Consider the following 27,503-nt stretch of genomic DNA (forward strand, 5'->3'; position numbering starts at 1 on the left):
TACATATTTATCAAAATAATAAATGTTCTAAAATATATTTATAATATTTGCAATAAAAATTGAAACAATTATGATAAAATCGGTTGTTTTTATTTGACGGAGTCAGTCTGAATACATATATACTTATTATATGAGAACCTTTATGAAAATTTAGAAAAATATTGAAAATTCACATTATTGGAGGTATAACTTTATATGATCTATACGTTATTATCATTCGAATCTGAAGTAGAATAATAATTATAATTATGGGATAGGTTATTCTTTTGTGAGGTTGGTAGTGTAATCAGCTGATCTGAATTGAATACAGAAGACAGAAGACAGAACATGACGATGGATGGATTTCTGTTTTCTGTGTTGTGATTGTGGGGTTGTGTGTTTTTTTAATAGAATTGTGTATTGTTGATCTACATAAATTTAAGTTACTGATTTGTTTTTTTATCAAGTGTAAAAGACTTGGGCATGCTTCATTATTAGCTGATTACTATTAATTTTATTATTACAGATGATAGAATGGAAGATCTCAAATACAAGTTTTTGGGACTTATAAATAAACAGGTACTGTAAGCAGTAAAGTTAGATTCTAATGATTCTCTATGTCTGATTTTATATGTTTTAAAATTTATTACCAACTTGAAAATTAAAGTATCAACTTTAAGGTGCTTTTGAACAAGAAAAATAGTATTATCCTTGGAAAAAGCCTGCTAGAACTGTTGCTTATGTGATAGAACAGTGGGCGTTCTGTAGATCTCTTCTTGTATCATTTTTTTACAATACTCGTTATTCAAATGCAATACATATATATATATTCAATCAAGCTTCTGGCATTGGAAAGGTTTCAAGAATAAGATAGGTTATTAATCGACAAATGTCATTAGATTAACTCAATTACTATTACTTATATTAATTATTGTCGCTTACTGTTTAAGAAAAATCAAAACCTTTTATACCTAAATCTGCATCCTTCACCCATAATATGGGATCGATGGCGTCAAAAACATAAAATACAATACACAAAAAAGAAAAACATACATAAGGCATGTTTAGCAAGACAGCATTTACGACAAATCATCACTCATATATTCACTAACACTGTAGTACGTCTTGCTTTTCAAGTGCTTGGATACAACTCTCTCGAACGCTCTTAAATCCAACTGTTTTACTCCTGTAGGCAGCCTATTGAAGTATCGCAATGCCGAACTCTTGAAGCACACCTGTGATCTCTGAAGGCGTACTCTGGGAATATCAATCAGCTCTCGATGTCTGGTGTTATGTTTATGCACATCAGTCCGCGTCAACATGTACTGCTGGTTCTTCTTGACATACATTAGACAGAGAAGTAGGAAGTGGCAGATCACTGTTAGAATACCAAGTCTAACAAAAAGGGGCTTGCAGAGTGGAAGAACGTGACAGTGGAAGAGCGCGTGATACACCATGACTAAATAGGCCTCAGTCACATGACCCCTCAGCTTCAGCAGCAGAAAACAAATTCTGGACAGTCTTGTGGTCACATGCTGAATATGGCTGGCCCAGTTGAGTTTATTGTCCTGAACAAAACCCAGCAGCTTGACAGGGTCTTGATCACCAGGAAGGTTTCTTGACATGCTGGGTCTTGTTTGCGTTCAACTGGAATCGGTTTGCCAGGAACCATGAAGTTGAAGACCGCAGATGTTCAGCTGACATCTCCAACACCTTCTGAAGGTCACGGCCAGATGACATCAATGATGTATCATCCGCAAACAAGAGCGTTGAACCATCACTGTCAAGGTCGTTTATCATAATTATTATAAATAGGATCGGTCCCAGGATTGATCCCTGAGGTACACCGTGGCTCACAGGGAGTGGACAGGAAGAAGCTCCACCCAGAGACACCACCTGCTGCCTCCCAGCCAGATAGGACTCCAGAATGGATAGCGCTGAGTCCACTACACCTTAGTAGCGCAGTTTCTCAATCAGGATGCAATGGTCAACACAATCAAAGGCTCTGCTCAGGTCGCACAAGGTCAGCTCCAGAGACTCTCCATTCTCAAACACCTGTCCAATACGTTCAGCCACTTTATTTACTGCATCCACAGTAGACCTCCCTCTTCGAAAACTGAACTGCATACTCGAAAAAAGGTTTTGTCTTTTAAAGAAGTTCTCAAGCTGGGGCTTGATGACTGCTTCAACCACCTTTCCAAACACTGGAGTCACTGAAATTGGCCTGAAGCTGTTAAGGCTCTGGTGGTCCCCCTTCTTGTAGACAGGAACGGTTTTTGAGGTCTTCAGGAAATCTGGAAAAACACCAGTTCTCAGGCAGTCTTGACAGCTGCTGCCAGGGGATCTGAAATAGAATCAATCACCTCCCGAAGCATATAAGCAGACATGCCGTAGATATCAGGACTCCTGGATGGTTTAAAAGACCGGATTATCCTCCTAAGGGTCATTGGAGTGACTGGACAGAAGACAGAAAGACGAGCGTTTAAACTACTTTCTTATTTGTATCACTGAAAATTCTCACTAATAAAAAATCACCCTGGAAAATTATATTAAAGTCCTACTCAATTCGAATGCAATATTCAACAACAAAATTTTGTTGAATGCAATTTAACATAATAAAGCTGAGTGAACATAAACAATAGATTGTTAGTAGGCTACACCTTTCTGCATCTTTCAACAAAATAAATTGTTAAGTGCACAATATTTCAACACTATTCTTTAGGGACCTTTTTACAGAATTTTTGTATGGATAAATAAATTTGTGAAAATATTCTACACCATTAACTTAGCTGTTTTATATGTAAATTTCATACCTGTTAAGCCCTATGTAATAACCCTGAATTCTATGCATTTTATATTGGAATAATTTATAAATTACTGAGTTATTTAAAATAGTTCCCATCGACAAATCGATTGCTTTTCTTGTTGAGAATGTATTCTTCTATTTGATGTCATCAATCAATGATGAAGCCTCTTAGTTGAATTTATTAAAACTTATTTTTGTATTCAATGAAATGCATATATTACAGGGTCATGGAGCTAAGATACCTGTTGTGGGAACAACAATAGATTTTGAAGCTAGTGCTGAAGAATGTTGTCTTGAAGATGACAAGAAGATTGAAGACACAAAGACTGAGCAAACCCTGGCAGACCAGGAGGTTCTGGACAGTGTGCTTCCCGAGTACTTCCAATGTGATGGATTTGATTCTGCTATGTTTGAATTGAAAGTAAGTTTTATCTGGCATAAATATATATTACTGTTGATGTAGGATATTAGGGGTATGAATACCAAACAGTTGACATCCGGCAATTTAGTCAATAACTTGCTATTTCGTCATGAACAAAATTCAGATAGGAAGCCCTGTATTTCTATGGATCCTTCCGTACTGGTTAAGCTTTCTTGTTTGGCATTCAAGATTTGTCAGCTAAAGGATGGTATCGTCCTGCACTTAATTCAATATGTTAGCCCCGCATGCATATTATAATCGATACCAGAATAACCTGCTACAGAGTGTGCAGTGACGTTTCGTGAGGATTTTGTGCTACAAGATGGGTTTCAACTACTTTGAAGTTCCCGTGGAAGAAATTGAAGGACATTTCCATCTCTTGCCTTTGGTTCTGAGAAGGAGACACAATGACCTGGTCCATCTTCTCAGGATTGTCAATGGATATTTGGATTTCTCTAAATTACTGGTAGGCATTGACATCTGAATTCCAAGAGGGACACGCTCGAGGCTGTCACACTGCCTACAATAGTGGGCTATCTAGAAAACTTCGCTTTGGTTTTGAGGCTGCTGCAGCTGAAGTTGATTTCTTTGGGGTGTCCCTGGGCTCTTTTAGGAGAATTATGATGAGAGTTCTGCATGTGTTATTCTAGTGAAGCTATGGAAGGGGTAAATCGGACTTGAGATCAAGTTATGAGTTCATGACTGTACAAACACAGTCTCAATTTATAATGCCTAATCATTTTACTAAATCTAACATGTCCAATTTTTTACTCATTTTGCTCATGACAAGGCAAGTTGCCAAAATGAAATAATCCTTCAAATTAATAATAAAATATGACACATTTCTTACATAGAAATGTGCTTTATCAAATTGGAACTTTATGAGAATTCCTTTCCTGTTTTTAAATTTCTCTCCAGTATTTGTATTTGAACTTTGTTATTGTTTCTTCCATTCCAGAAGCTACCTCCAGTATTGAACAAACAGTGCATTGACGATGTATGCTCGCAATTGGAAAGACAGCACCGAGTTGTTTCAAAACAGGTCCTCAAATTGATTCTTGATAAAACTGTGGTCTGTGAAGAAGAATTTGCCAGGTATGTGAAAAATATCATATCTATCTTGGTTAGAAATTTTATTGACGAATTAATTACCTCAAAAATCAAGCTACCTATGTGGAATCTCTTGACAAAGTTTGCAATATTATTCCAGTATCTCTGATGTAGCACTTACCTATCAAAGAAACATTACAAGAGCTGATAATGATAGAATTAGAGTATTTCATTTATTAACTCTTGGTTTTTATATGGCAGATGGATGAATATTGAATAATTCACAAAATTATAAGTATTCGATAAGTTATTCTACAATTTGATTGATGATTTTCCTATGGAACTTTTCCTATGGAAGGGCAGCCAACAGAAATATAGTGACTGACAACGATTAAATTCTTGCTGTTCATAAGCAATAATACAGCCCTCTGATTAGGCTAATGAAATCGAAACTATACAACTGAAAAATAAATGTATCATTCAAGTGCCCTATCAACTTATCGGATTTGAGCAGAGTGAAGTTTCACATTACATATTATTTATATCCATGAAGTATTTGTTGATTTCTCAATTAATATTGATGGTGTCAAGATTTACACACGAAAACTTGAAGTAACGTTTCAATGTTCACATTTTTGCAGGGTTTTAGAAACGAAAAAATTGGTGGGTGAGACGGTTGACGCTGTGAAAAGGGCCAGGACTGATTTGAGCATGGCTCACCAACACTTCACCACTGCGAGTCTGGGAATTCTTGCTAATTATAGGAAACGCACGCTAGTTCTAGATCTTCTTCGATCTCTGAATACTATAAAAACACTTGTAAGCATATTTTGGTAACATTCAATTTGTTTATTTTTATAACTTTCATATTTCTGTCTAGGAAAAATTTAAATTAAATATTCTTGATTTATTCTTGAATAAATGTATCAACAGTATCATGAACTCGTTGTACGATTTTCACGAAACCGTTTGGATTTTTCAAAACCATATAAATTGAAACCATTAAATTAACATATTGTTAATCAGTAGTTGGTAATGGTATTGCATCATCAAATAATATAATCTATTCATTATTTTTGCTATGATTATCATAATAATGCACATTGATAAATTTTTATGGCTTTTTAAGTTGGCATGTGATATTCCAATATTAAGTACCTTACTCAATATCTTTTAAATTTTATTATTTGAAAAATTCAGTTCATTCTCGTAAATTTCCTGTAAAACATTGAAGGCTGACTTTCTTGTAATCGGTATGTTCTATGTTCATTAATTTTACTGTATTATTATCAATTCAATAATATTTATTTCATTCATTAAATTATTGAGAAAAGCAATGAAATGCAATATTTACATAATAAAAACAGGCCATTGCCCATAAAGTTTCCTATCTCTCAATTTCGTCACACAAATGTTTGAAAACTGTTAATTTTCAATTTGTGTAGGCTGATAAAATACTGTAAATAAATATTGTAGAATTTTAAATACTGGAAACAAAACAAATTTGTAATCCACAGAATGTAGAATAGGTATAATATAGTTAACACATACATTTTTAAAATGTATGTATGGTTTAACCAAAATTGGGCACAAATTATGTCAATGATTGAAAAAGAAATAATCAACCCAGAACTAGTTTTCCCACATTGTGATAAATATTGTTGGAATAATCGAAAACATCTCAAAATTAATTATTTATTCTCCCTTTTTATTTTTCTGTATATTTCACTTTCAAGAGTACCTCAACATTGTGTCTTATTAATATTCAATTACTTTTTCCTCCACCTACTGTCTAAAGTACTTACTTTACTCCCTGAAACATAATACTAAAGTGTCACTTTTTCGCTCTCGGTAGTAAAAAACAGAAAAACTCACTAGGGAGAAAAAGTGACTCCATTTAAATAACATGGGAAGGATCTCTATTTCAAAAACTCACATTGTAATAGGTTAGAAGGTCTAAGCTCAGATGAGAAAGTGTAATAGAGGTGTATGTCATTGAGTCAACTGAATTCAATACCACAACAAGAAATTTGATCAACTCATGAAATATATGTTTGTATGATATTATATTCTTAATATTAGTAGACGATAAAATTTATACAATTTTTAAAATATTTTATTCTATTCAAAATACCAGCCAACAAATATTTTTGATCTGCAATTCAAATCTGAAACGCGTTATCTGGAGTCAGCCATTTCTGGTAGCCGCTCAGCTGATATAGTTGTTACAACTTTAGCCGATAGATAGCGCAATCGGCAGTGCCAAACTGCCAATCAGCCGACCGGTTTTGAGGTTTTGAATTTTAGGTTATGTTGTTAGGAAACATTGTCACCAATACGTAAGTTATTAAAATTATTTTATTTGCAGTTTCTATAAAAAAATGTAGATGGAGGAAAAATGTTGTGTACATCACGAGCGAAAAATACTTTTTCTCCCTCAGGAAAATTGTTGCCCTCGGCTTTGCCTCGGGCTTCAAACTTTTTCCCACAGGGAGAAAAAGTCGTACTTTTCACTCTAGATATACAAATAACTATTTTCAGGAAAGGACTGAGGCCAGACTGCAAGAACTTTTATCGAATGGAGATTTTCCTGGTGCCATATCACTGCTGCTAGAATGCCAGGGTGTAGCCGCCACTTATAGGCACTTTGCTTGTGTTGCCGCATTGAGTGGAAAGTTGCAAGATACTCTGGATATGGCTGAAGAGCAGTTGGACGTTGCTCTATCAAAGGTTAGTCCATAATTTTCACCCAGACTACTTTCCACTCACTAGAGGTTTCTATTGAATTAGTAGAAAATGTTCTTCACATATTCACCTCGACAATAATAAGAACTATAGTAACTGCATTTATGGTTGCCTTGTGGAAGTGTTATGTCATCTGATGACTTCTTGATAGATAGTTCGCTTGAAGGATGTTGATTATTCTCTATTTCTGAGTTTGATACACATCTGAGCCCTAGACTTGTGCGTGGGCAATGGGAGGAAAGGGAGAATGATAATGTGAGATGATTTTGGAGAACACTGGTTCACGGAGAAGATATCTCTCTCAATCTTGTAGTTGTTAGCTTGTTGTATATGATATGATGTAATATGTTGGGCTGATTGATACCTTTCTATCTTATGACTGTCTATTTCATTGATTCCACAAATGAATGAATATATAATGATCATTGTATTTATTTTAGATGTGCTACAAGTTCGAAGCGGAGATCTACAATAAACTGCAGGCCGCCTACTCCTTACTTGGCAAGACTCGAACCGCAATGGATCAACTTCTCATGCATTTCACGTCGGCAATTCATAACTCAGCTTTCAGCGTTGTTCATTCGTATGTGGAACAGAATAATTCATCCAAGAAACAGTACAATGAACTGTGCAAGGTATATTATAATTTTTTTGTACTATTATTGTTATTTTCCTAGTTTTTAAAATTAAATTGGTCCAAAATTTGGGAAGTGGAATAAGCTTATTATGTATTGGTAAAACCATTGGAATAGAGTTTCAAGAGCATTGGAATTGGGACTTGAGTTAGGCCCGCCGCAAAGTAGACCCACGCTAATCCACGAAAAGCAACCCACGCCGTGGGATGTTTTGTAAACCATTGCTAGGCTTTTCCAGACATCTGTGTAATATATGCAATAAATAATCCACTTGTCAGCCGATTGATTATGAATAATTCTATAGCAATGGTTTACAAAACATCCCACGGCGTGGGTTGCTTTTCGTGGATTAGCGTGGGTCTAGTTTGCTGCGGGCCTAAAGCTGGGTTTTCCTTTGTGCGTATATGCCGTCGTTGACCACGACAGGGCGAGGATCTCAGATTAGGAAGATTTCAATTTGTCCAAATAACCTAAAATATTATGTTCAATTGTGCTTTAATGAGGGAGGTTGAGTTTATACTTTTAAATGGCAATATGTTTATACTATTAAAAAAGTTTTGATTCTTGAATAATAAACACAAATAATGAAAAGTTATTTGATCAGCTGTTTTAGCACACTTGACATTTGGACAATATGAATGTCTTCAATGCTTGTCGTCGTCGACTGCGGAAGTTTACGCATGAACGAAAATGCACCTTTATCCGTTGAATGGAATTCTGTGTCATGGTTATGTAAACAACATGGTTTTGCCATTATCAGTAGAGCTTCAGCAATTAAATTACTATCCAATTTCCATAAATAATTTAGTAGGGTGATCTTCTTTGGATTTAAATTTCTCTTAGTTTTAACGAGGAGGGTTCTGAAGCAGTGGCGACTATGGCTTGTATTCTTGCCTGATTTTTGTATATGATTCTTTTGATCATGATTATTCATGAATATGATTATTTTAATAATATTTGTTTCTACTGTTGGTAAAAAAGTTAATTATTGGACATAATCATTCACATAGTAACAGAAATAATAAGAGAGGTTGACAACCAAATGGATGGAGAAACTCTAATCAATTGAACAGTTTATTTCATGTTTGTTAACAGTTATTTTTATGACACTATAATACCAAACTGCAATAATCAATGGCCTACTAATTTATAAGTTAATTAAAGTTATAGAATATATTTAATCAGATAATGATATTAATGTCTCAACTTATATTAATTTAAAAGTCACTTGGAATGATGTTTTGAACTTTTTTAGTGTGTCCAGGAGACAGACTTCATTCCATGTTTGGTTTCACTATGCCAGGCTCTGTGGAAAATTGTTTCAAGCTACCATGAGGTGGCATGTTGGCATCAAAATCACTTTTCCAGCTCCACTCCGTCAGGTGAGTTTGGTCCTTGAAAATTCTCAACTGTCATTCTGAAAAATCCAGTAGAGAATAAAAGTAGATTGAATTTTGGAATTTTGCAACTAATAAGCTACAATAATGACATAGTCTATACTAGCGTTAAAAAAGTAATGTAATGTCATCCCTCAGTTATATCTTTTTTCTTTTTACGTTACATTTCATTTGGATTATTCAGTGTCAGTTGTTGCAGATCTTGAGGGAATGAGGGAAAATAGTAATTTGAAGCTTGAATAGATCATTATAATTTTGAATAATCTAGTTCCAATAGATTTCTAGTAAATAGGCTATGAATGCTAATTCGAGTATTATTAATATTTAACCACTTATCAGGAAATTTGATGCTGCTGTTCTTTTGTAATTCATTCTTCTCTGTCTTGCAGATGATAATTTTGAATCAAGTTTGAACGAGCAATATGTCAGACAGAAATTGAAAAACGGTCTTGATAGATTATGGCATGATGTTCAAACTAGGGTATCATCACTCGTATTGGCTGTCAATCTTATTCATTATAAAGTTGATGAATTTCTTCAGGTTCTGGCTATTCTACACAGGTAATCACATTATTAATAATGTCATTTCCTTTTCATAATGGTTCTTCCAAAATGTTTTCTTGCCCTCCGTCATTTGTACGATTATATTTCTTTTTCATTCAGTTTATGTTTCATTCATCAATTGATAATTTGATTTTTTGTGCGAACAAACTCGCCAAAATTCAAATAGTTGATAATCATTCTCTATGTCATCCCTGATTGATGAAAAGCTATTTTTCTGGCCACATTCGAAACATTCTCTGATCTAGCTAATATTCTTTTTTTTGTAATGACTAAAATCGAATTCAAAATCTGAATAAGATGATAACATGATTGAATCAGTGAAAAGGAAAACGTTCTAACATGATTATATGGTGAGAAAATAAATGATTCAGTTCTGGTTTCAATTATTTATCTTTCCCTAAATAAAGTTCAATCTCTAAAAGCCTTTGATTCAACATTTTTTTCAAAACTACTAATAATAAGTTGAATGATAAGTTTAATAATAACTATGAATCTAATTAATTCGTAATATTACTCAGTTTAAACCTAAATATCGATTGAAAAATTATTTCACTATAAAAAATTATACTTTTTTTAAATGATTAATTTTCTAATTATTGAAATTCATGCGGGCAAAGAAGCACTTCTTAGAAAGTCACCCTCAAATTACGTGATATGTTCAATGAATTTATTATAATTACACATTACTCATCTCTTCTACTGAGAATATTTTTTCTTGATCCATTCCAGATTAGAACAGATTGGGAAAGAGTTTTCTCAAAGCGAGTCTGAAGAGCTGCAGAATTCCATAAGAAAACAGAGCATACTTTACTTCCGACGCTACCATGCTGGACGACTCGACGAACTGCGGATATTTCTCGAAAATGAAGTCTGGACTCCCTGTCCTGTGAGGCCTGATTTCTCCTTGATTCATTTACAAGTAAGCTACTACCTTTTTCCAGGTATCTAGGTATCAACTCCATTAATGGATTTGCTAATTATTTCAAATCTACAACGTCAAATATTATAAAGTGGTGATGATAATTATTATAATTTGATGTGTAAAAGTTCTCTGGAGAGGATGTGAGCCCAACAGGGAGTTTCTCATTAGAATCTCTTACATTATTACATATACACTTATTACATTATTACAAGTACATTAATGTACACTTTTTCCTGCACAAAAGGCGCAGACAGACGGAGAAAAACTCAAGCGTTTGCATGCTGACGTGAGCGTAAGCACATTCAAGCAGATGGGGAGGGAATTTTTCTCTATATGCCTGTCTACTGCTGTCTGCGTTCGCGTTGAAAACTAGATTTCACTCGATCAGTGCTCTATTTCTAGTACTATGAATGCATTAATAAATGAGAAAATATGATCTATTTTTTATCTATTTGCTAAAATAAATATTTTCAAACAGCATGAATATAACACAAAGTGTATAAACAATACTTCACACAAACTGTACTGCAAATAAACCCGCTTTACAAAGAAAAGAACACCTTGGGTGTTGGCAGTGAGTCACAGAAAACCACTCGAATAAAATTACAATTTTGATTATATATTTTTCACATAATCTGAACATACTTTCACATTACAAAATAATATTTTGTGACAGGAATTCAAAGGCTTGAGATGCACAGTGCAGGCGTGTTCGGGCGTTGGCTCCTCAAGTAGCCATGGTTCGCAGGATGGGAGTGTGGTGGGGGGTGGTGCGGAGGGGGAGGGGGAAGGCTACTTCTCCAGGTTCACCTGCTGCACTAGCAGCACTCCCTTCGACACCATCCTCGATCCCAACCCACTCGGCGACTCGTCCTTCCCTGATTCTATTGTGAGTACTTCGATCAAATCGCTAGCTAATTTATTTATTGGATAAAGCAAACAATACAATAGTTATAAAAAACAGGCTATTGCCCAAAACTTCTTCTATTCTTGAATTTTGTCTCAAATCGTCAAAATTATTACTGCTATGCAACTGTCAGTTGATGCTGTTCACAATAAGTATGATGTGTAAGTTATTGTCATCAAACAGGAAAACGAAGAAGTTGGATATTATTTGTTGAATGTAAGTAATTGGATTGAAATAACCATATTACTAATAGTGTTGAAATTGAAATAAGTTGAGTCAAACAAATTTATTGAAACTCACAAGACAATTAACTTTTGAAAGATTATTGAAACGCTCAATTAAACAAATTATATTTATTCTAATGCAACTTTTCGAAAGAAAATTGATAATTTGCTGTTATAAAAATATTCATATTTTATAAAATTGCCTTTTGGTAGACATTTATATCATGCTATTATGTATGTTATTTTTAAAGAGCTTGTTGAATTCTAATATTGTGCTGTCTCCTGAATACAGTATTAGACACTGATTGATGAACGAAAAGTGAGATAATAACTAAAGACTTGTTTTAGTTTGTTATTTAACTCAAGACTATTATTGTTATTGAATTATTTGAAGGTGAGCATTGATCAACACTTATAATAATAGAGAATGATAGACCTATCTGAAATTTTTCTCCACCAAGCCACTGAGTTAGTTATGGTGGGCTATATAGGAGTTTAGGAGCTTAATATTGGGAATTTTTAGTAGCCATGTAGATGTAGCAGTGGTCGGTTTTGGTTTCAGTGGTCGAACATTGTCGAAGCGCTTTCAAAAGTGAGAAAACTACTTGAAGTAACATCTCGAAAAACGAGGCTTATTTTTATCTGCATTGTTTTGTGTGAAAACGCCTACAGATAAAGTACTAAAAAGATTCATCGTATTTAAAAAAATCATAATTACCAAGTAATGGCCGCCTTTTAGACTAAGCAGCCAGGACGCGCAGTCAGCTGGGCAGGCAGTCGCTCACTTCATCATCGGGTGCTGTTTTTAGACTAGGGCAGCCATCGTGGCATGCTGCAACCAGCCATGCTAGTGTTGGATGCCGAGCCCGGAGACCACACTGGTAGCCAAAACGTGGCTGAACAAGTTTTAAAACATTGCCCGGTGACTGAGTGAGTCACTGCCCCGCTGCCTAGCCTGAAAAGGCGATCAAGGTATTTATTGTAAGAAAAAACTTTGGAGTTTTTTCTTTCAATTGGTATAGAGATTATGAATTTTTAAAATCCGATCAATTTTCTATAGTAACCCTGTATTTTTGGCGCTCTCTTAAAGAATCTTAGAATTAAAATTGGAAGTGATGGGCCCGGTTGCACTACTTCTATTAAATTTACCGCTGATTAGAGATGGCATGAGTTTCTCTCATAGGTTTTCTTGGTATTTAATCGTCATTTAATTACTGCTTATTTTACTTGACGTGTGTGCAACCGTGAGTTAATGTTTCTTTATTTGAAAGCATCGTGTGTGTTTCCGTTCGCATTCAACTACTTTACTGTTTCCTGTGTTATTTTCTCATAGTAATGTCAGACTGATACTGGCATTTTGTGTGTGTTACTGAACAGAATGAGCCTTCAGGATACTTCAGCGAAGAGAGTGAGGAGGAGGGACCTGAATTGCATGCAGAAATTGCACGTAGTGACAGATCGTCTCATAATAGGTGCGTAATAATGGTAATGTGTTCTCTTCTTGTTGGCTGTAACTTCTTCCTTCTCTTAACAATCCATATCTTGATTACTTCCTCTATACAACTTGAAATACATTGATTCAGAATATCCTTCACACACAGGCCAGGACCTCCTGTATATAGAATGTCCTTAACAGACTTATATTTATTATCTGTTTACTGTATTACATAATGTTTGGTTATTGGTTACTGTATTATTAAAGTGTAGATAAATAAATTGAATTGAATTATTGAAAGATATAATATAATATCTCGATTACGGGAGTGGCCGTAGTCGAGTGGATTAGATGCTGGCTTTGTAATCCAGAGGCCCGGGTTCGAATCCCAGCCCGGGCGAGATATTTTTCTCGGGCCACTCCCGTGTTTCGGATGGACACGTTAAGCTGTCGGTCCCGGCTGCCTAAAAAGCAGTTGTTAGGTCATGTCAGAGGCCCTGAAAATTATCAGTTGCGACCTGAAAACTCTGACACCAGACCTGAGCCAGTCAGGTCATTCGATATTTCATTGAAAGATATGTCATAACTTGTGTTCTGCTATTGTCTCATTATTGTATTACTAATTAATATCAATTTTTCTTCTCTCAAGCGGTGTTGGAAACCCAAATACATATGTTTTACTTGTAAATTTGCATGTTGCCAAGAATGTTCTCTATTTTCAAGATTTTTCCTATTCAAATTCTTCTAGAATCAAAATATTAAATTTCTATAGGAAAGCTGTTACCTAATTTTTCAATGTCATTCCATTCTTCCATCTTCCATATCAATAATTGTGCATCTCATTCGAGTGGAAACATGATGGAGCGGCGAAGGTGGCTTCAAGCTTGAGAGTGTTGAATGTAATCCATGTATTTGGATGTTGGCGCACATAATATTGTATTTGGATGTGGCGTACATAATTTTGTTCCACTGTTCGCCACCTTCTAATTCCATCCAATGTAACACTCGTTTTTCAAGCTATCATCGCCGCTCCATGTTTCCACCCTTTATCAATTTTATCACCCTTTATGTATTTTTATTCCACCTGCTTCAACTGCTATAGCACTTCATTTCCACTTACGAATATGACGATTCTCATTTTGAAAAATAAAATCTATATCATGTGACACATTTCACAAGATATGTAGTTATTTCACAAGTTTATGTCCAATCCAATTCAACCTTATACAGTGTATATTGAAAGACAATTAATCGATTTATCTATATGATAGTTTATTTGATTTATCTATCTTTATTGTACTGGTCTTGATTATTTTTTATTTTAATAATATTTTTTATTTTGTTTTATTCTTTTTTATAATAATTAATTCTAAAATCATGTTAAATATTGTGAGGAATGTTTAAACTCTTGGCTAGAGCACAAGATTTCTTTTTCTAGCCACGCCAATTATTTAACAAAAATATTTATTTATTTTCTTGTAACATTGTTGTTAATTGTTGAATTTGTGTAGGTATGGCAAGAAGAGCATGTTGGGAGGAGAAACGTGCCCTCTGCTGACCAATACGACGCTGACTGTGCTCCGCCACTGCGGAAAGTACTTACAGATGAGCCGATTACTTAGATTCATTGCCGCCGATGTATTCGTCTGCCTTATTCAGTTGTTCGAGTATTATTTGTACTCTGTCCATTATTTCTTCGCTTCAGACTTACCGGTAAGCTATATCAATCAATCAATCAATAATTTATTTTCAAAACATACATGAAACTGTACATGAATACGTCAGAACTAAAACTAACTGAAGCTAAAGAGAAAAAGTGACAATTTAAAATTCATTTTTCACAGTAAACTCGCTTATACTGTAGTAGCATGCTAACTCTCCTTGAAGATTGAATATCCTCTCAACAATTACTTGAATTTGAACTATCACGTTCATGCCTTATGCAACCTGGTAGACAACCAAAAAATGTCATTCCCATGTACGTCGGACTTTGTTTATATTTTTCCTTATTGTGTTTTTATTGTAAAATTATTTTTATTTCTTGTTGTAATTATGTATATCTACTAATCTTAGGAATTTAGATTCGTTAGTTTTTAAATATAATATTGTCCTATACCTAAATGTAAAGGCTATTATACACCATCATGAAGTTCAGTTCACTGAAAAATGGCTTGAATGATTGCTCTCTATTAAGATTTAGAATTATTCTTATTGTTTCTTCTTGTAATAGGAGTATTTTATTCAAGTTTGAGATGCTTGTTCCTCCGTATATTCCAATTCCATATGAAATGTGGAATGGATCGTTGCGAAGTACGCTGCTTTTAACGTTTCTAAGTTGGAAGTTTTTGCTAGTCGTCTCAGCGGGAAAATTCCTGAGCTTAATTTTTCACATATTTTTTGTATGTGAACGAACCAACTAAGTATGTTTTCAAGATATAGACCTAAAAATGTAATTTAGAGAAGAAACACGTGAATATTAAGTTGATTTTCCAGAAATCTGCAAGCAAAATTCTTATGGATAGAGAGTAGATTCTTCCAAGAATCATTGAAATTCTCATCAATCTTCAGAATTGATGAAGTTGTCAGCCTGATTGAACTTTTCAACTGTGTTCATCGCAGTGAAATCAATTTGTCTCTTTTTTGTAACCAAGTATCTCTGTTCATACAATCATGATTGAAACAATTCCACTATAAACAAATATGTTTTGTAGGTTTAAGCCATGTTATTTAATCTTAATACAATAGACTGAAGTCCTCAGAATGGTTTATACATGTTTAGGATGTGCAGTGGTATTGAATGAATACAAAAACAAATAATTATGGTAAAAGACTTTCAACTCTTTGTTATGAATGCCTCATGACTAATATTGTTGTTGATTCATGAGGTTTTGATCAAGTTACAAGAAAATGTTATTAATCCTTTTTAAAACTGTAATGAATAAAGTAATTTTATTTGAACGAATAAGAATAAGAGAAATTCTAAAAAGATCTAATAATTTGAATGACAAAATTAATATGTAGTTGATCTGCTACATCGTTATAGCATCGTTATATTGTATTAGTTCTTATTACTAAATCATAATCTTCTTCATTCTACATGTATAGAACTAGAATTTTATATATTTTTTATCTTGATTGCGGATGATTCCCACATGAGCTATTTGCTCGTGCATGGGTAATAGAAAGTGCGTTGAGAATTGATGAGATGATCAAACGTCCGTTATTGCCATCGGCGGGATTCGAGCCCACGAACCAGGCGGTGCTAGCAGACCAAAGTTTGTTACCACTAAGGTGCGTACACATATACGCGCCGCAAACATGAGCAATTCACTTTCAATCAGCTGATTATATCTATATTTTTACAGAAACGGTAAGATATAGATATAAAAAGCTTGGAATCAGCTGATTAAAAGTGAATTGCTCATGTTCGCGGCGCGTAAATCTGTACGCACCTCTAGACCAACCCGGCTGAATGATTCAGAAATTCATATGTCTCCTAGATAGTAATGAAACATATCAATAGTGATAATATAAATAATAGAACTGATTCTGAAGTCTATCAACAACAATAATCTATTTTACAGAAATATCAGATCGAAATTCCATCTTCATTGAAACTGCAGGCGGTTTTAAAAAGAATTGGCGACAGTCTGATTCAGAACCCATCTGAGCCTCATGATGAATCAGGACAAACTGTGAGTATTCATTCATCCTATCAAAATACTTGTCATTACAGTTGAATCATCGAAATTTATTCAAGTTAATTATTATAATTTCGTAATTTTTTCCCAAATACGAGGACAGATCGAAAAGTTTCCGACCTAGCAATGAAGATGACAATGCTCTTCAACAAGATCTGGTGTCTCCTTTCAGTCATATTTTGATAGTTACTGACTGAATTGTGGAGTATTATAAATCAAGAATAATTTTTAATAGCAATTCTCTTCCTAATGATGGTTTAGTAACTATCTGATGATAGTTAATTATGACGTACAAAAATGATTGTTGACCTTCTATATCTTTGTTTCAATGAATGTTTATGAAATCCATTGAGTACAGTAAATTAAGATAGACAATTAGTGTAATTGTTGATCAATATTGAATTTCCAGGTTCCGGCTGCAAACATATCACCTGATGTTGATTTAACGAATTCCGAGCAATTATTTGGCCTCCAAGAGAGGGTAGTCGCTGTCGAGTCGTTGGTATTCCTTGCTGAGCAATTCAAGTACCTCAGGCCTTACTTGGAACAATTGCTGAGTGCTTCAAAACATATCCTAACAACATTCTATTCCGAGGTGAGAAAATGCTTGTATTATGCCTAGTCCACACTATCGTTAAGTCAAGATGGAAAGCTTGGAAACGTTGGTCTTGCCATCCACACTGCAATGTGACCATTTGTGGATGCTCGACTAGCCACTCGCCTTCGCTGGACAAAAATCGGATCCACACTCTCGCGCTCGTCGTCATTTGTTCCAATTGTTCACACCTATTGTTGTAATTTATAACATTGATAATAACGGCCAATTAATGCAACTTAGGGCCGCGCAATAGGCTACTAAAGGAAAATTGAGGAAAGTCCTCTTTAATTTGTTACCAGAAAAATAAATATATTCTTGAAAAATATTTGTACGCACTGGACAATAGTGTGGATGTGGCATAAGAGGAGTTAATTCGAGATTCTTCTTACGTTTCAACGTTTTGCTGATACAATCCGCTTAATAATATAGTAAGAAATGAATGAATTTGTTTAGCTTCGTATTCATTTTTTCCAGCTTAGAAGACAATTGTATCATCATTCAATACATTCAGAAGAAAATCAATTGTTTATCAAAGTCAATAACGATTCAACTCCATTTATGTAATCTCTGTTACTCTGTTAAAGCTGTGATTTTTGATACAGAACATAATTAATTCTTTTTGAAAGAAGATTATTTGCTAAACTGCTAAAGAGTTGACAAAAGGACAAGTTGAGGGGAAGTTGAGTAAAATGAATCTCGAAAAGTCCAATAAGGTTAAAAAAAATAAGGTTAAGAAATTCGAGACAAATTTATTATGAGAAGCAACGTCAAACGGTATAAAATTTCCATGCTTTAACTGTAATTTATCCTAAATTCTTTATTAAAATGAATGCCTAAAAATGTCGATTCATCGAGCTATTTAAGAAATGGACCATAATAAAAAGTGGTTCATTCACCGTATCATACGTAACATTAAAATACTATCAAACTTTAATATCACTAAAAATGATTGAATGCATTGAAACGAAGTAATTTATTTAGAGTATTTAAGTTTATTTTCTAGTTTCAACATTTTTTTTTTCAAATAACAAGATTTTTACTTTTTCCAACCAACTCATTCAAATTAAACATTTTTTTTTTTATATATTTTGAACTAAAAATTGGAAGGAAATTGTAAACAGTGAGAAGCAGGTTTGAACTAGGTTGATGAACTGATTACAGACTGTGGAAGTGGCTCCAGAAGTGCGTCATCCCGTGTACAGTTGTGTCTCGCACCGATCGGTCGACACCCAACAAGCGCTGGCTCTGATGGCTCGGGTCAACTGGGAAGTGAGTGACGTCATGAGTCAGCACAGTCCTTATGTCGACACTCTTTTTCGAGTAAGTAAACAAATTTCTCATCTGTTTCATTTTTTGCCAGTTAAAATTAATGACTTCACCGAGCTAGATTTATTTTCTGACATGTGGTGAGATTGCCTTCAAACTTTCAGAATTTCTTTCAATTCACATTAATGCGTCCTGTTTAACTGATGCTTGACTGACAGTTTAAAGAGAATCTCAATATAGAAAGAAAATTCAGGCCCGGTTTCTAGGCCACTTATCATATCCAATGGGCTATCAAACCTATAGATTTGATAGATTTGAAGTTCATGATTTATTATATTTAATATGAGTGTCCTTGAATCAGGGCCTTATAATTATAAAAATTACGCAGAATATTACAACAATAATGAAACTTCGGTCACAACTCAACTCGAATGAAGAAATACTGTTACAAGAGTGATTTGAAATTAGGACTAATTATAACAACTGTAAATGGCGGAGATGAGACCGAGAAATCATCCAATTCAATTGATATACAATATTGAAACGCAATTGAACTTCCAACTTCGTGGCAAATTAAGTCTGCATAAAACACTTATTGACATGAGCTACTTTTAAATTAATAAAACAAAATAAATCTTATAGCACCCTTTATTTTTAAAAAAACTTTTAAATAGTTGAGCAACTAGTTTCGGTGATATATTACACCATCTTCAAGATGTTGTATATCATATTATATATCTTCAAGATGGTGTAATATATCACCGAAACTAGTTGTTCAACTATTTTAAAGTTTTTTTTAAAATAAAGGGTGCTATAAGATTTATTCTGTTTTATTAAGTCTGCATAATATATAATTCTGTTTCATATTATGATTAATCCATCAGCTTTTATCATCGACAATTTTTAGTATTACTGTACTAGGTGATGGTTAAGGTAATAGATATAGTTTTGAATTTTTTTATTTTAATCTTTTTTAGCATAATTTTGTATTAATTTGATGATAACCTCGACACATTTTATATTATATAGTGAGGTATCATTTAATCTATAAATAAGTTATGTACCCTCTCCCAATAATATAGTATAGATAGAGCTGAGCCATCATTCTGCATTGTCCACTGTATTGTCATTTATTCAAGGCGGGAGCGCTCAGTCTGAGTTTCTCTGAGGTTATCTTAATATGAAATTCTGTGTAATTCATCGTACACCGCATGTTTCCTGGACCATCTATTGACAATCAACAACTATTATTTATTATTTATTTAATCATTCATAATTACACAACGTACAGAAGAGTACCACAGGCTTATAAGCCCAAAACGGTTCCAATTCTAATTTATACAACAGTCCAAATGTAGCTAGGTTATGTGTCACTTAACATTCATCAAACTGAATTCAACTTTGAAACACTGATCCAACCTATCGATTTTTTTTTAATTCAACACTTTACTGATAGATATTACTATCAATTGATTGAGAAGAATATGTTTTCGGAATAATAAATGCTGCATGACTAAGCACATAGGAAGTCCGTATTGAGATTTAAATGAAAATATTGATTGTCAGATAAATTTATGATTCACCAAATAAAGTCAAGTGTGTCATGAGATACATTGACTTTTTGGCGGTACGAAGTTCGCCGGGTAAGCTAGTAATGTTATATTATTGAAAATTTTTTGAGAAAATAATATGTAATGTTCCTGAATTTATGAATAAACTCCTCTGGATGTGTCGTCCAACATCCACAGAAATTATTAATTGCTATGATATTTTTGAATGAATGATATTTATGTTTTGAATAAATGAATTTCACTGTAATCCATATCGTAGAGTAATCATAAGACTTGATGGTGGATATCCTTTTTCAGGAGTTGCAGATATTTAGTATGAGGTTGAATGAGATAGAAGAGCACGTTCATTTGAATCAAGAGGTCCTAGACACGTTGTGGGAGAATGTTGTGCGTCTCCTTTCTTTTATTCTTGTTGAAGGGTAAGTTAAAAGAAAACAAAAAACAGTGAAATCATTGTTTAAAAGTTTAATACAGCTCTGTACAGGTCTAATTATTGTAGAAAGTAATGAAAAACTCACTACTTTAATTTATTTTTGAGTTCTTGCAAAGGTAATTTCTGAATAAGTAGCCTACTCTATTATATTTGTGTAGCCTACTAGAACTTAGTACCATATTGTATTCCTACGATAATACTATATGCTATCAATACTATATTATTCTAGTTGCCTTATGTAGAGTCAATTCAGTCGGTTTACTGCATATAAACTCTGGATGCTGTAATAGTATATTTCGCACAGAGGGCCGAAAATGAGACTTTTCCGGCTCGAAATCGGTTTTCAAGTCCGAGGCCGTAGGCAGAGGACTAGAAAAGATTGAGAGCCGGAAAAACATTTTTGTCCATGGTGAGAACGTTATTTTTCGCCACACAGAAAAATAAACAATATATATATGAGAATAATTGTTTATTAGGCACTTCCGAAAGCAAAACAGGAAGGTCATAGCTGTAGCAAATCTTAGGTAATCTGAATATCAGGAAATTGTCCAAGTATTTTTATTCTGATTTGTCTAAATAACCTAAAAGATTATGTTCAATTATGTAAGATGTTGAGTTTATACTTTTTATTTTTCCAAATGACAATAAGATGATATTATTATAAATGTTTTGATTCTTGAATAATAAACACAAATAATGAAAAGTTTTTTGATCAGCTGTGTCTTAGCACACTTTAAATTTGGCCAATCTGAATGTCAACGTCAACAATGCTTGTTGTCGTTGACTTCGGAAGTTTAGGTTAGAAGTTCTATCCTACTCTGAAAATCGAATTTGAATAGTTTATAATATATATCTTATCTGTATTTTATTCATCCAAATAAAATGACAGTATCTTATTGCAGAATGCTTATTCTATTCTAGAAACATAAACTGATTCCGTTTCATAAACCATTTTGTAAACACGTTCACATCAAATCAGAATCAGCTGACTTCAAGGTTATTTTACAGCCCTAGGGCCGTAAAAATTTTACCTGCCTGGTCAGAACACAATCATTTTCGGCCTCCATATGACGCACGAAAACCAGCATTACATCCAAGTGGGGCGAAAAATAATTCATTCAAATGATTTCATCTCGTTATAGCACGAACGATAATTTTCAAACCAACTCTATTATAGAGTCCTTCTGTTTCAAGATTATTGTAATCTGGATTCATGAAATAGATTGTGTCCTATTCGACCTTAAACTCAAGCAAGTAATTATTCTATGAGAATAATACTCAACTATCTTGGAACGTTTCAAGCCAATCTACAATAATAATATTATTGATTATAGAAAGTATTTGGGTTTATATCATATCGGCTTGCTTTCATTTTTTCAGTTTTTCGATCAGCAATAAATGTTCCAATGGCGGACGAGCATTGATGCAATTAGACTTCACACAGTTGTTCTCACAAGTTGAAAAACTATGTACTTTACGGCCGCTGCCCCACAGAGATTTTGTGGATATCTACGTGAAAGCGTACTACTTGACCGATCCTGTTTTAGAAGAATTCATCAAAAAGCATAAGGTATGTTCCATATAATAAGATTATAGATTCAACAGTCCCATAATAACTCAATTGCATTAAAATTATCATTGAAGAGATCTCTAATTTTTAGTTTACTTTTACCACGAACTCTTATAAAGTTCTCCAATATCTCGATTCGAGGCAGATCTTATGATTCTGATTTGGTTGCGTAGTAGCATCATGCATTCAACAGTTCCATAATAACTGCTCAGTATTTATTTTCCAAGATATTGATTACTTGCCAAAAATGAGTTTTTGCTAAAGGCTGACTATGTCTGCTCAGTACCCCTAAAGTTCTCGGTTGACTGATAATCATTTCAACATTATTTTAAGTGATCAATATCATAGAAATTTTCCAATAGCTGATAGAAAAGGAGGAGTAGGAAAACGAGAAATTTTGAATGTTACAGTTCGCATGTCTGTAGAGTGAGTAGACGTCGAAATATAATTAATGTTAACACATTGCCATTTAATAATCAAGGACCGTTGGACTGGTTTGGAACGTGTAGTAGCGGTGATTATCATTTCACATAAAAAACAAACAATGATAACTGCCTTACAGATAATATTTTGACAGCATGAACGTATCCCTGTGGTTATAACTCAATGAAGGTACACAGTATACGTCTTTTAACAATACATATGAACTAAAGGGAAACATTTGAAACTAAATCACTGTCATTTCCCAAGATTTGCAGCACTATTATTCCAGAGTTATCATAGCAAGCACAACACTCCACTCCACATATTTCTTACACCATCTTAGAAATTAAAGAGGAAATTTTGGACATTTTAATTGTTGGATCATGAATGTCATAATGAATACATGCCATTTCATTAGTATTATACTTGTCTCATGAATTTATCGGTGGAAAAGACACCAAAGACATTTGTTTGTGGCTAAGACCTTACTTTGAAATTTCATTAATTTGACTTAAAGTAGCGCATCTACATGTTGGCCTAATGAAGGCCAATGTCAACCAGCGCCAGTGTTTGGCTGGGTGGTTTCCCAACACTGGCTATTGCTGGCCTTCATTGAGCACTGGTTAAATTGCAGGCTGGGCCACCTTACTGGGCCAACATGTAGATGCGGCATTATAGACTGTGAACGCCAAATGTGAGCACATCTTTCCGATGTCATCTTGAATAGAAAATATATACTTTTGGACATTTTGATTGAAAGATAATAAATGGCATTATGAATAATATGTAATTTCATTAGTGATCTACCAGTTTTACGAATTTATTGGTGAAAATGAGATTATTTCGAAACTTCCCGTTTTCTTGCTTCGCCCACGACAGGCTATGAAGGCCGATTTAAACACATTTTTCTGATGTCATCTTCATAGACAGTAGATAAACACAGATAAACGTAGAAGTACTTTTGGACATTTTGACTGTAGGAACTGGAATGGAATAATGGATACATGCTATTCCATCAGTATTCTACTATTTTTATAAACTATTTCGTGGAAATGACACCATTTCAAAATTGCTCGTTTCCCTGCGCCATCATGTACAAAAGAATTATAACAATTAGATTTGAAATAGATTTCAGCGAGTGATTTCCTAATTCTTGGTCAATAATTTGTTTTTTTAGGAATATTCAGTGAAACAGTTGCAAGCGTTGATTAGCTGTGTTTGCCAGGGGAACAAGAAATCCAAACAGAGGCTGAAAACATTGCTGGATGAATGGGACAAACTGGGAATGAGATGACGTCACAGTGCAATCGATTAGGATATTTTGCTTCCGACTGTTATTCACGCGCGAAATTGATATTATTCCATGCATTATAGTATCACAAGCATGGCTAAATAATGATTCTGTGATAGACACATTTCCTATTTTTAGATGTACACATATAATATTAAAGTATTAGATATTTTATTCTATTTATTTTTCATTCTTATTGTTATAAATAACTTTTCAATCTATTTTATTGGTGTAATATTTATCAATTTTTAGCTTTAATGTTATTTATACTTCTGTTAATATTACGTATGAAAACTTATTGATATTCAGTCCACCTTTCTGTTGATTCTAAACTAGAATATTTCTTTCCAATTGCTACTGGTTAGCCTAAATAGATGGTCGATTTAGCAGCAATCGCAATAAATATTTTTTTTAAACTAACTTTGTATTCAATCATGATAAGTCACAGTTCCCACACAAGGTGTGAACTGTTGAAAAATTTAATTTTCCATTTGTTTTTATTGTCGGAATTGCATAGTAGATTTTTTATTGTCTTGTGTTTTCCATGCATTCATTTGAAATAGTTAAACGTTAATAATATAAATATTAGTAGCAGTCAAATATTGGAATATGATCGAAATTCTAAAGATATTAATTTTATTTACTAGTTATCAAGTTTAGAAGCTTATTGAGAAATTAAAATTTGATCAACTCACAATGACAATAAATATTTTAGAGGATTCTACATTCAGAAATTCCAAACAATCATTCTGGGAGACTGCTAAAGATTAGGGTACATTTTTGATCAATAGTAAAACTGTGAACGTGGTTTGATATTGGAAAGATAAAAATATTTTTTGTCATTCAACAATTTTATTTTATTCATATTATTATTTTAGCAATTTAAACACATTACATTAGGTAGATATTTTACCATGGTGAAAAATTATCCTGAAAACAGAACATTAAAATCACAATACTTCACAGGTATTTAATATTTTAACGAACACATTAATGAACTCTTCCCAATTTCGAAATCAGTCAACATTTCACCTATCAAAATAATGAATCTTTAAATTCAAGTAATTCCCTTGTATTTTAATCAAAGATGTTCGAACAATATTATATTTTCGTTTGCTAACGTATATAATTGCTATAAAATTGAAACTGAGAAAAATATTTCTGGCCCCGAAATATTGTATACCATAAAAGCTCATTAAGTTACTGGTTTTTTAATATCTCATCATCTGCGAAAATCAGAATATTTACAATCAACGTTTTATAATACAGAAATTTAATATAGAAGTTATAGAAATTTGCAAAAACAATGGATTCGTTTCAGGAAGTTTTTTCAAAAGTACAGTACAATGTTGAGTTTATTGCCAATTATTACTGCTAGTCGTTATTTCCAAAATAAGTATATCATAGAGAACACATAGGTACGGTACTTTCTCTTTCATTATTCTATGGTGATACACATTATTTCTGTGAGATAAAAATAAATTTCAAATTGTAAAACCATATAAGTAAGAATATCACTGAATTCCTTTCATTGTAGTTTGACTTCAATTTAGTTTGTCAAATATGAATTTGTACAATGATCAAGCAAATTATGGCTCATGAAAAATGAAATAGATTGGTGTAGAAGTCAAATTATTTAGTAATTTATGCATGATTCCAGCTTTTTTCTATAATAAATCACACTCTATATTCATTGGAAGGGTTTCGCAACATTACAAAGGGCATGAACTGACTAGCTAGGCAAATGAACAGCCATAATATTGAAGACATCTTCCTACTTATGCATTGTATTAATGGCAAATACGTGGAGAAGCATCCAATGATTCATTAATATAATATTATTATAGTTAGGTAGTGTTATTAAATTCGAATTCTCCGACACTGACTACCGTACATACACATCGACATTAGCTATTTAACTACAGGGCTCATTACTTTTTACATTTGCATGCCATCAATATTTCAATATAACTGTAATTAACAATATCACAAGGTTACCACAGAGTGAAGCAAAAACCTAAACTACTGCTCTTATTAAAATTGTATTATTTCAATTTATGTTACATTAGTGGTTTATTGTGAACCTGGAATATCTGTATGTTTGAATCATAAAAGCCATGAAATTTTCACGAGATTTGTGATTTCCATCACTTTTCGTAACCAACTTGAAAGTAGCACAATCACAGAGTTTTGCGTGAGGGATACATCTATGTTATCAGTTTATCAATTTTGGAATTATGTTCAACGTTCTTAGATTGCTTTGGAGTTGCTATTCACGTATATCTGTTTCTCATTGAATACAAAATATAATACATTCCATGAAGAAACATCTTTCTCATTTAAGAAAAGCCAATAACTAAATTGATAAGGATCGTTCTGTTTTAAATTTAATTATTCCAAAGAAACCTCTAAAGCCTCCAGGTAGGCTACATTAATTAGATTTTGTATAATTTGTTCCGTGTTACTCTTGATATCATTTGATAATAAAAGTCGGAAATTTATTATAACGACACCTTTCCAATAAGGTAAATGTAGAAAAATCTTTCCAGCTTGTTAAGATTCATCTACAATATAAATATACATTATACAATATTCTTCGCTAACATTATTTTTTATGAATTCAACAAGTTTCAAATATTTATATTATCTGGTGTTTTATAGTACCCTGCCTTTTTAATTGGCTATATATTAACAGTTTATTTAAAAGTTGGTAAATATATATGTATAAATATTATTTTCTAAAACATAATTAAGGGAAGCAGTAGCCCACTGTAGCACTGAATCATAGCAAGTTATACGATTTGTATTAATACTTCATTTTCCCTACCGTATAGTACTTAGTTTGTAGGAGGTTCAATACATTTATTTTAAAAATATAGGTACTCATTTTTCATTTATAATATTCATCTCTCATGCTTACTTGGTAAATTAATTAAGGGATTCATATTTTATATTATATTCCAAACCTCGTATTTTCGTAATAATAATGAAATTAAAATAGTATTGATTTTTGTAATTTATATAACTGATATCATTAACTGAGACAATATACCTGAAAACTTTATACTCCGAATATTAGAGGATCACTAGTATACAGTATAGAAGCTATTATCAAAACTTATTTTCTAATATATCGTAAAATTTGATGAGTGACTAGATGATATACAGTCTCTCAGCCATTGAAATTCATAAGTGCATCAGCCAGCAACTCGTATCAATTTTTGTTGACTAGGATTTCATGTTAGAAGTATTTTTAGTTTGTCATTGGTTCAATTTGTATGTCTTTGTCTTGGCTCTGCGGGCCACAGATAAAAATTAGGCAGTTCTATTGTTTCTCCGGGACGGAAGAAATAGGAATTAGAGCTGAGGAAGCTCTGGATGAAATTAAGAAGATGCATTTTATTAGCTCTGTAAACTACAAGAAAGTTTTAAATATAAGACTAAAATTTGCATCTAACACTTTTTTTTTAATTGACCTGTTATAAACTGTAGTCAATCATACCTGTGCATCAAGAAGTATCGGTAACATTTTATGCTGGAATTACTAGGCCTATGCCTAATCAAA

The 27,503-nt window shown here is 33.2% G+C and overlaps 1 protein-coding gene across 1 annotated transcript; it reads left to right on the forward strand.

The window, feature by feature from the left end:
* Positions 1 to 321: 321 nt before the first annotated feature.
* LOC111054439 (syndetin) lies at positions 322 to 27,395 on the forward strand. Its single transcript, XM_039423596.1, has 18 exons — positions 322 to 558; positions 3,009 to 3,206; positions 4,165 to 4,301; positions 4,898 to 5,075; positions 6,798 to 6,986; positions 7,442 to 7,636; positions 8,892 to 9,018; positions 9,423 to 9,594; positions 10,327 to 10,516; positions 11,196 to 11,408; positions 13,028 to 13,122; positions 14,597 to 14,798; positions 16,670 to 16,780; positions 17,196 to 17,381; positions 18,546 to 18,704; positions 20,519 to 20,640; positions 22,035 to 22,224; positions 23,825 to 27,395. The coding sequence occupies exons 1-18, from the start codon at positions 514 to 516 to the stop codon at positions 23,939 to 23,941; spliced, it is 2,826 nt and encodes a 941-aa protein (XP_039279530.1). The 5' UTR covers positions 322 to 513; the 3' UTR covers positions 23,942 to 27,395.
* The last annotated feature ends 108 nt before the right edge of the window (positions 27,396 to 27,503 follow it).

This window comes from Nilaparvata lugens, chromosome 1 (genome assembly GCF_014356525.2).
Source record: "Nilaparvata lugens isolate BPH chromosome 1, ASM1435652v1, whole genome shotgun sequence".
Classification (NCBI taxonomy): Eukaryota; Metazoa; Arthropoda; class Insecta; order Hemiptera; family Delphacidae; genus Nilaparvata; species Nilaparvata lugens.

Excerpts from the sequence above, each read along its gene's own strand:
- LOC111054439 (XM_039423596.1), top strand. The coding sequence starts at position 514 with ATGGAAGATCTCAAATACAAGTTTTTGGGACTTATAAATAAACAG. Across the intron at positions 5,076-6,797 it reads TGAATACTATAAAAACACTT|GAAAGGACTGAGGCCAGACT; the intron begins GTAAGCATATTT and ends AACTATTTTCAG. Across the intron at positions 10,517-11,195 it reads TCTCCTTGATTCATTTACAA|GAATTCAAAGGCTTGAGATG; the intron begins GTAAGCTACTAC and ends ATTTTGTGACAG.